This window comes from Ramularia collo-cygni, assembly GCF_900074925.1.
Source record: "Ramularia collo-cygni strain URUG2 genome assembly, contig: RCC_scaffold07, whole genome shotgun sequence".
Lineage (NCBI taxonomy): Eukaryota > Fungi > Ascomycota > Dothideomycetes > Mycosphaerellales > Mycosphaerellaceae > Ramularia > Ramularia collo-cygni.
The window spans coordinates 202,215-211,383 of NW_019716261.1; the positions used below are offsets into that span (position 1 = coordinate 202,215).

The 9,169-nt window shown below is 50.3% G+C and overlaps 4 protein-coding genes; 1 reads left to right on the plus strand and 3 right to left on the minus strand.

Moving 5' to 3' along the window:
• Nucleotides 1-515: 515 nt before the first annotated feature.
• Nucleotides 516-1,787, plus strand: RCC_05047 (uncharacterized protein; the record flags this gene model as incomplete). The annotated part of the gene is made up of 1 exon (XM_023770323.1): nt 516-1,787. One exon carries the CDS (start codon nt 516-518, stop codon nt 1,785-1,787), a length of 1,272 nt encoding a protein of 423 aa, XP_023626091.1.
• A 409-nt stretch (nt 1,788-2,196) lies between these two features.
• On the minus strand, nt 2,197-3,734 carry RCC_05048 (related to programmed cell death protein (calcium-binding protein); the record flags this gene model as incomplete). XM_023770324.1 has 5 exons in its annotated part: nt 2,197-2,256; nt 2,362-2,380; nt 2,444-2,752; nt 2,810-3,577; nt 3,694-3,734. The coding sequence occupies 5 exons, from the start codon at nt 3,732-3,734 to the stop codon at nt 2,197-2,199; spliced, it is 1,197 nt and encodes a 398-aa protein (XP_023626092.1).
• Nucleotides 3,735-4,882: 1,148 nt separating this feature from the next.
• Nucleotides 4,883-5,789, minus strand: RCC_05049 (uncharacterized protein; the record flags this gene model as incomplete). XM_023770325.1 has 2 exons in its annotated part: nt 4,883-5,366; nt 5,422-5,789. The coding sequence occupies 2 exons, from the start codon at nt 5,787-5,789 to the stop codon at nt 4,883-4,885; spliced, it is 852 nt and encodes a 283-aa protein (XP_023626093.1).
• Nucleotides 5,790-6,858: 1,069 nt separating this feature from the next.
• Nucleotides 6,859-8,297, minus strand: RCC_05050 (uncharacterized protein; the record flags this gene model as incomplete). XM_023770326.1 has 5 exons in its annotated part: nt 6,859-7,028; nt 7,095-7,215; nt 7,285-7,592; nt 7,646-7,962; nt 8,041-8,297. 5 exons carry the CDS (start codon nt 8,295-8,297, stop codon nt 6,859-6,861), a joined length of 1,173 nt encoding a protein of 390 aa, XP_023626094.1.
• Nucleotides 8,298-9,169: the final 872 nt, after the last annotated feature.

Genomic DNA, 9,169 nt, shown 5'->3' on the forward strand with positions numbered 1-9,169 from the left:
TTGGACTCAATGCATGTATGCGCTCTGTGCGTCCAGTGCGCCGTGTACTGCACTAGAACTATCCGTGCCCAGTGTGGTGGAGAGGTCATTCCGCCTGAAGAGCAGCACTGCAGCGTCTCTTTGCAGCGGAGGTTTTCCAGACCCACAGTTTCCGCCCGAGCATCGATCACTGCAAGACAAACGTGGGAATTTGGTCATGAAGAACGACTTGCAATGCAACGACGCGGTAGAGCTCACTGCAGAGCCCATGTCCAATAACAACATCGACACTGGTAGGTACCAGTTCTTCTATTTCTACAGAGCCATAGATCTAGCTATCTATAACAAATACGTCCCTCAAGACGTATAATGATATTCTGTATTACTTGCGTACCACTCCATCTGAACTGCCGTGATCGTCAACTCAATTTAGCTTTCACCAAATCGCGGTACCACCAAACACCGACGCCAAAAGATTCCCCTCATCCTCCCTCACCGCGACATCAACACACCAACATCACACGAAACATCACCAAATGTCCACCGCCGAAGCACGAAAAGAGCTTCCGGGTCTAGACAGTGCCCCCGACGTCTACGCAACACCAGACTTCAACGACGACGCGACAGAAAGCACAAACGATACATCCCCAGAGAGAGGTTCTGAATCAGATACGAGCCACGAAGATGAGGAGGACGATACCAGCTATGGCGTCAGCAGAAGGCGGCTGTATCCTGATCGAGCAAGGAGTAGATTCGACGCGCAAAGCCGCGGGGTGGAGACCAGTGTAGGGGATATGAGCGATCGGGTGGATGGGAAGCGGAAAGGGTTGAAAGTTAGGAGGTTAAGGAGGGACGAAGTCGAGCAAGAGCCAGAGACATTGGAGGCGAAGATTGCGAGACTAAAGCGAGAGATGGAGGAGTGTAGGTTGGAAGCTCAGGCGGAGGATGAAGCAGCACAAAAACAGGGCGAGGCCGAGAGTGGGATTCAGGATGCGATTGAATCATTAAGCAGGATGATGTCTGGATTGGATATGCCTGCTTCAAAACGACGAGGACATGCACGGAATAAATCTGCATATCACGATGCTCCGTCAATCCCACCCTCCACGACAGAGCAGCAGCAGAACGACCACCAACAATCTCCACCAGGAGACCAAACACTCAGCAACGTCACCGCATTTGACTCCCGTCTAGCAGCGATAGAATCAGCTCTAGGTCTCTCCTCCCTCGACGCAGCGACGGAAATGTCAGCCCTATCATCACCACTACTCCCCACAATCGCACTACTGGATCACCAAGTAGCAACCCTCACTTCTGCAACATCCCTCTCAGCGCTCGAAGCAGCAAGCACAAGAATCCACAAACTCAAAGCCGAAGCCGCGGAACTCTCCGACCTACAAACTCAACCTCCCCAATCAACAGCAACATCCGATGCCGAGGACTCCGCTAGTGAAGCTGAAGTCACGTCTCCTCCAGCAGCTCTCACCTCAGAGGACATGCAGTCCCTACAAGCATTATACGCTATTCTTCCCACCCTGCAATCCCTCTCACCCATGGTCCCAGCTTTGACAAATCGGCTCCGCTCTCTACGAACGATTCACACAGCAGCAGCAAACGCTCACAACGATCTGGATGAATTGGAAGGACGGCAGGTGGAAATGGACAAAGAATTGAAAATGTGGAGGGAAGGATTGGAGAAAGTTGAGGAAGCGGTGGAGACTGCCGGCGAACAGAATGCGAATAATGGCAAGTTTGTGAAGCAGTGGATAGAGGAATTAGACGGGCGGGTCAAGGCGTTGAGAAGATGAGATGAAGATGAAGGTACTGAGGAGATGAGATGAACATGAAGAAGACTGGCACTTTGTGCATGTGTGTCTCGCTATATTCGATGCTGCTCGCAAAGATCATGGGTATCATCATCGCTCGCTCCTTTCTTTCGTTCCAAGTTTCGTACTGCTGATGCTTTCTCCCAATGGCCGTCTTTCGTAGCGTGGTCTGATTGCCCTCCTCCCATGGTGGTCGTTTGCGGTTCGTCCAATATGGCTTGCGTCGTCTGATTTGATAGACGAAGTGAAACTGGAAATATTTCTCCACAAGCATCTTCAAGAAATTCTCATGGCCTCATTCAGACTCCGATTCTCGTCTCGGGTGGATTGTATCTACTCATTTMTGCTTCAGGATTTCTTCACAGAGTCGTCAGTTATCCGAGAATGTTTCTCAATAAAGCCCAGTATCCGTCTGCGCCGAGATGGAGTTGAACAGGAAGAGAGCTTGCGCCTAAAAGCGAGGCATGGAAGTCAGCAAGTTTCTGGTAAAATCGAGAACTAGGTGGAGGTTTTGAGACACGCTCTATACCTTCCACACTTCGGTTTGTATACATACACCTGTAAGAAATTCCTCGCTACAGCATAGTATTAGCAACCATATCTCCTTTACCAACATCTTCGCGTTCTTGTGCACTTACAAACTCAACGTGATGTACCCATCCCGATCGGAATCGTACTTCTTAAACACATCCGTCATTCTCTTCAGGCTTATACACGCCTGCACGAAGAGATCAAACGACAGCACTTTCTCCCTCTCGTGTTCGTCTCCGCGGCCTCGACTGTGCGATTTGGCATATGTGCTGAAGAGTAAAGCGACGAATTGTGGAGAGAGGCGGTATCCGAACGCGACCAGCGCGTCCTCGAATTCTCGCAGGGAAATGTTTCCTGAGCGGTCGACATCAAAGCGGTCGAAGAGGGCACGCCAGGCTGCTAGGAAGCCCCACAACCTTCAAATTACACGTTTGTTAGCATCAACGCGGCAGGAGGAGCAAACTCTAACCCACCCGCAGAATTCGTCAAAGTTAATGGTGCCGCTTCGATCAGTATCGAACATCCGAATCATCATTTTGACGGTGTGCTGGTCGAATGCAGTGTAGTCTCCATTCACGAGAGCACGTTGAAGTTCAGGCTCTTCAAGCTGGCCTTTACGATCTCTGTCGACTTGCAGAAACAATGGCCAGAGGGCATCTCGATCGTTTCCATCTCGAGGTGGAGGAGGAGCAGTTGTAGGAGGTCGTTGGCTGTCCGGGATTGGAGGGCGATTGTGATAGCCTTGCGGAGGTGGACCGTGTCCATAACTAGCAGGAGGCGGAGGAGAAGTGACACCGCCGTAGTTGGTGCTGCTGGCTCTTGGAGGCGGATGTTGACCTCCTGCTCCTCCTCCATATCCTCCTTGCTGTTGATACTGTCCTTGAGCAGGTGGTGGGCCCTGGTTGTAACGCTGAGGCTGGGATTGGCTGTGCTGATCGTATCGTGGAGAGGGTCCCCGTCCATAGTCATTGTAGCCTTGACTTTGTGGTGGAGGTGGGGCTGGGTTGGAGGAGCCGTATGCGCCTGGCGGTGCGGGAGAAGCGTATCCTCCCGGATTTGGCCTGCTGCCGCCGCCGCCGCCGCCGCCGCCGCCGCCATATCGCTCGTCCGGTCTCATGTTCTGCGTTTGTGGAGGGGGTGGTACTGGTTTGTTGTAGTTGGTGGGAGGATCTCGTCGTGGTGGCACGCCGCTTCCTGGATTGGTGTGCAGCATYTGTGCCGCCTGTTCGGGTTCGGCGTGTCTAAGAGGTTTCCGCGTGATCAGTTGCTGACGCATGTGCTGATGTAGTTGCATTGGCATGTGACCACCACATAGAAGAGGGAGGGGAATAATGAAGTCAAGAAAGACTCAACGTACGCTGGCAATGCATCCGGGTTGTAGCCACGGTTGTAGGCCATAGCTCTCGAGCTCGTATCGCCGACGCCGTCTGCGGGCGTACGTCAGGGCAGCAGAGTTGAGTTTGGTGGCAATGATGATCGCCTCTTGACGGCGGATTGCGTAAAAAGCAAGACTGTGCGTCGGAAGCGAAAGATGCTTGCTTGAGTTCACTTTACGGAAAGATTGGCTGATGGCGGGGATTCATGTAAGGCTGAAGAACTATTCCGCGCCGATCTTTTGGATTGGCAAAATGGAGTCATCCAAACATCTCCCGCAGAATCTCCCCATCATGCTTAAGTTATACCCAGATTCCTCCAGGCTTCGAGATGACTTTGACGAGGCCGCCCGGCCTCGAGGGCAAATTTGTCATCCGTCCGATCCGATGCTTGTCCGTATTTGCCTCCGCATCTTCATTGAATTCACCCACCACCAACCACTTCGAGGACCGCGACGTCACCTGCCCTGTTCTTAGCAGGGATTCCACGTAAGCAAACTTGTTCGGTACCTTGCAGGATCCATCCCTCTTCTGCAACACATGTGACATTTCTGGTGCCGATTGGCCCTCTTCCGCCGAAGAATACCTGGCCATTGAGGCAGTGGTGTGTATCGCTCTCCTGCTGCACCTTGATGCACTGCTCTTATTTTTAGTGTCGCCGTGAATGGCTCCACAGCTTTCATAAGAAGCAGACCAGGGTACTCGCTCACACCTATACATGACTGACTCTGTAGCCACAAAGTCCTATTCTCACTCTGACTGGCCCAATCGTTGTCCGAATCATCATCAAGCGTCTTCCATCCACACCTTGATCGAAATTACATCGTCTCAGGCCAAGATCATCAAAATGGAGCTAAAGAAAGTAGGTAGGWCCTAGCGCGACTCCGTCCTTTCCCCTACACTTGACCAAAGATATCTTGGCGACTTACTACGCTCGCTGCCATCAAGCTCATGAGTCCCATTCGGTCAAGGCATGGCATGGTCACATTTCTGACGCGAACGCTCTGCATCAAATACGGGCCACTGCGACATCTTCCGGAGGCCTTTGTGGTTACTGTCTCCTGAGGCCTATCTGAGATCCTATCCTATTACTATTCTCCTGTTTACTGCGTTATGGATACCGCCACCACGGCCAAGCGTACACAGATTTCAATTCTGGACAGGGCCGAGGTCTTACTCCTTCACCTCGCCATTCATCAAGCCCAGTAGCCTGTCGTCACCAAGGTCTTCTGCCATCTGTCTGGGTGTTCTTCCAAGCGTGTTTTCGAGATTTTGATCAGCTCCATGGTTCAGCAGTTCTAATACAACATCTGGCTTGTTCAACGTGACGGCAGTGTGCAACGGGGTGCCAAGTCCACGACGAACGCCAACCACCGACCACGACGGCTCTACACCGTCGAATCTCAGACGATTGGGTTGAGCACCACGCTCTAGGAGTAACGCCACGACTCTATGAGCTTCTGTCTCGCGCTCGACGGCCCAGTGCAGGACGTCGCCTCGAGTGACGTTACCGCCATGCGACAGCAGGATTTCGATGACTTCCTCTGTTCCTCCTAGAACAGCTCTGGAAAGTGCGGTGTCGTATTGGTACCCTGCATTAGGGTCTGCTCCCAGCTCGAGCAATCCTACTACTAAATCCCGATTCTGGACCGCAAATCTAAAGGCAGCCAAGGTCAGCAATTTGAGACATAAAGCGCACCTTTGCCACGTACCCGAGTGCCGATGGCCCGTCTCTCTCCATAGGCTCGTTAATATCCCACCCATGCCACAGAAATGTTTGGAAGATGTTAATCGAGCCAGCGCGGATAGCCTCCATCACAGGCAATCTTGGAATAGCGCTGGCAGCAAGAATGAGCGATACAATATCGGGCCGAGAGTGTGAGATTGCTATCAACAGGGCGGAGATTGTCACCGCTGGTGAGATGTGTCCTTCATTATCGAGCATGTCAGGTAGGGTCTGCCATATCGCAAGTATCGTGAAGACAGCCGACATTGAGCCTCGAGCAGCGGCGTTCTCCAATTCTGTCTCTTGTGGAACGATCTTGTCTCCATCAGCGAGCGAGGAGTGGAAGGACGACATGTAGGATTCGATGGTCACAGAGAGAAAATTTTGAGGTCGTTCATATGTACGAACGACGTCGAGTTAAACTCGGTTTCAGCCGCTCCTCTACTATGTGAGATCACGGACCGTCTGCCCCGGCACTAGTACTCTACTCCATCTATCAATCTAAACAAAATCATATTTCACTAATCTGAATACAGAAACGCATACATTTCAATATAGCAGGTAGAGGCGAGAGAACAACTGGTTATTCTTCAGGTGTGCTACTCATCGTTCCCAGTGCTTACCTTGCTCGCCGTGTAATGTCCGAATATCTTCAATACTGCCCTCGATACGCATTATCAAAGTTACCCCGTCTCAGATCCAATTCTGCTTTCTTGGTTGTATCCTCTTCTTGCGATGCCTCCATCTCATCGCTTCCCAGATCATCACACACACTCTGCTTTTCAAGCCTGGTTCGATACTGAACGAACATCTACCACTGCCATATCAACATGTCAGGAACTTCTCTGGCCAATCCCAAGCCCGAGCTTTCCAACTCGAGATCAGAGATGTGCGGGTGCAAGGACCGTGAACAAAGCGCTCTAAGAGGTTGCTAGAGGACCTTCCGCCTGCTGCYCAAAGGTCAAACAGTCCAACTAAGGATAGCGATGCCACTATTTGGTATCTAGACCCATTGAGGGATCGGCGAGTGCTTGATTTCTTGATGTTCCACTCATATCCAAAGACGACTTACCATTGTTGTATCCATCGCCGATTAAGGAAAGACCTGTTCAAGAGAAGTGGATAGACGGAGAGATCGAGAAGGGATCAAAGATCATACTCCAAGCAAGGACCTGCATGTGTTGTTAATGAGGATCCGGCGTTGGACGAAGTACCGGAACACATACAAGCAGCACTTCATGATCAGGATTTGGACCTCCAGTTTTTGCTCCCGCGAAGCAGTCAAACGTCTTCAAGATGAAGCTGATGATCTCCATGATAGAGTTCGTGGTGCACTTTTCCAGGATCTTGGTCTTGTGTACGAGCTCATCGACATCACCTCTATCAGCAGACGCAGAGACGGACCAAAGGCATCAGCGGCAGCTCATGTAACGTTAAGCCATGGGTGTTTCAGTAGCTGTGAAGCTGAAAGACGCACATCCGGGTCCCAAGTCAGCATTGATCTTAAGAAGTCGAAGAATGGCAGGTTTGTGGCATCAAAGTCTACTCGATCCTCAAGGTTGATACGTGTGATTTCGCCATGGCTCCAGTGTCCTAGACATTTGAGGTCAGTGGACGCGGAAGACCGCTTTCGGCAAACGATTGCTATCGGCAACCTACCATGAGTATCGAACAACTCGCCATGTCGAGAACAGCGTTCAAGGAGCGCACGAGGTGGTAGCCCCATGTACTGGATCATTAAGCGAATGCTATCTCGTTCGCTGGATTGTCTAAAGAGACGCTCGCCAGTCGTGAGCTCCCAGACCTACGATGCCAGCTTCGTAAAGAAGGCAATTTTGTAGAGACTTACTAGTACACCTAGGCTCCAGATATCAACCTTATGGTTCCAGCTGGCACCAAGAATAACTTCCGGGGCACGATATGGCAAAGGTTGTGCCAGTCCTTCATAGGATAACTGTCCATATTCGGCTGCTCCGAGGTCACATAGTATTGGGAATGAAAGCGTCTCCTGCATCATCTCGCGCGAAGTGCAAACTACGGATCCGTCGGTATTCAACCTGCTGAAAGATGGCATGTTCTCTTCTTCCGCAGCGAATGAAGCTAGCACTTCGTCMGCATTGTCTGGGAGCATAAGCTGTACGTTGTCGAGTTTGATGTCTATTGTAAGCGTTAGTACATGTATGTTGAAACAGTGGACAAGCTGGAGGTACCTGTATGTACAACATTGTGGGAGTGGAGGAATTCAACTGCATATAGGAGATACGCGACAATGAAACGCACCTCATCGATGCGCAAACCTCCTCGATGTAGAGCAAATTCGTGTAGGCTTGGTCCAAGTGGCTCGAACACGAAACACTGATGGGTCCGACCATCCAGAGTTAAATCGAAAGTGGTTTCCGGCCGACGGACGCAGTATCTGCCTTGGAGCTCTGTGGTGAGCGAAGAGTCGTGTAGATAATCAAAGACCCTCGCTTCTCTTGTGGCGGTATCGCTAGCGGTTGAGATCTTGAGGACCTTAAAAGCTCCGCTGGAAGAATGTTAGTGGAAAAAGGTAGTCAAGAGTCTACACAGGTCGGTAAACCAGAATCAGGACAAGCACTAGTACCTTTGATCGGTGCAGAGCCACGAGGTGGAACTTCTACCAAAACCGAGCTTTACCTTAACATTGTATACCTGATGGATGACGTCGCCCGATTTGACTGGGAAATAGCTTGAAGGACGATATCCAGACAGAAATTCTTCGTCAACAAGTCCGGTCTTCGCGGGATGTATTGCTCGAGTGCAGAAGGACACGCAAGGCTTTGCTAAGACTTTGGTGGCCGCGCGGCAAAAAGAAGTGTGAGCAAGCGAAACGCGAATCATCTTGACACCAGAGCTCGGGGCAGGCTGTAGTGAAGTATTTACTTATATGGATGTTGATGACTAAGGAAGCAACTATATAGCTGTTCTAAAATGGGTGAATTCTTGTTAAATTTACTTAAGGGAAAATTCCTCGGCTATATAGTCCTGCCTAAGTCACGTGGCTACTTAAGCCTTAGGCATATATACTTAGTTCTTAAGTAGAGACTTTAAGAACATCCTCCCCTACTAAGTCGTTTTGCCCTTAAAACTATAGGAGTTACTTAAGAGACCTAAGGGGTCCCTATAGGTTATTTTATAGGGCCCTATCGCTTAAGTAAAAGGCTTAGACGTAGGGTTCACTTCTACCTTACTATAAGCTATATCCTTTATATAGCTAGCGGCTTAGGGTAGCACGTATATAGCGCATACGATTAGCTACTTCGGCTTAAGTAGGTAGTTATAGCGTAGCGGAGCGGGAGTAGTATACGGGGTGCGGGAGCGTCGAGGCGTAACGCATATCCGGCAGCTTAAGAGCTACTAGGGCATATATTAACTCGCCCTCTTAATCTACTAACCTTCTCCTCCGCATCTACATCTATCTTCCCCTTCTCTAATTAAGTCCCTTAATTAACACTTCCCCTTTCTCTATCTATTATACACGTCTTCTCTTATACTAGCTATATATATTAAGAAGCTATAGGCGACAAGCGTATAACTCGTAGCTAGGCGGAGCGATCTAAGAAGAGCGACGACGGCGATAAGAGCAAGAAGGGTAACGGTTAAGACTCGCTAGTTACTCTAAGCGCGAAATTACTCGGAAAGCGACCTACGGCGAATACTAGCGACATCGTTATAAGCTTAAGGCGCTCTCTACGCTCTCGTAACTTAGGCGC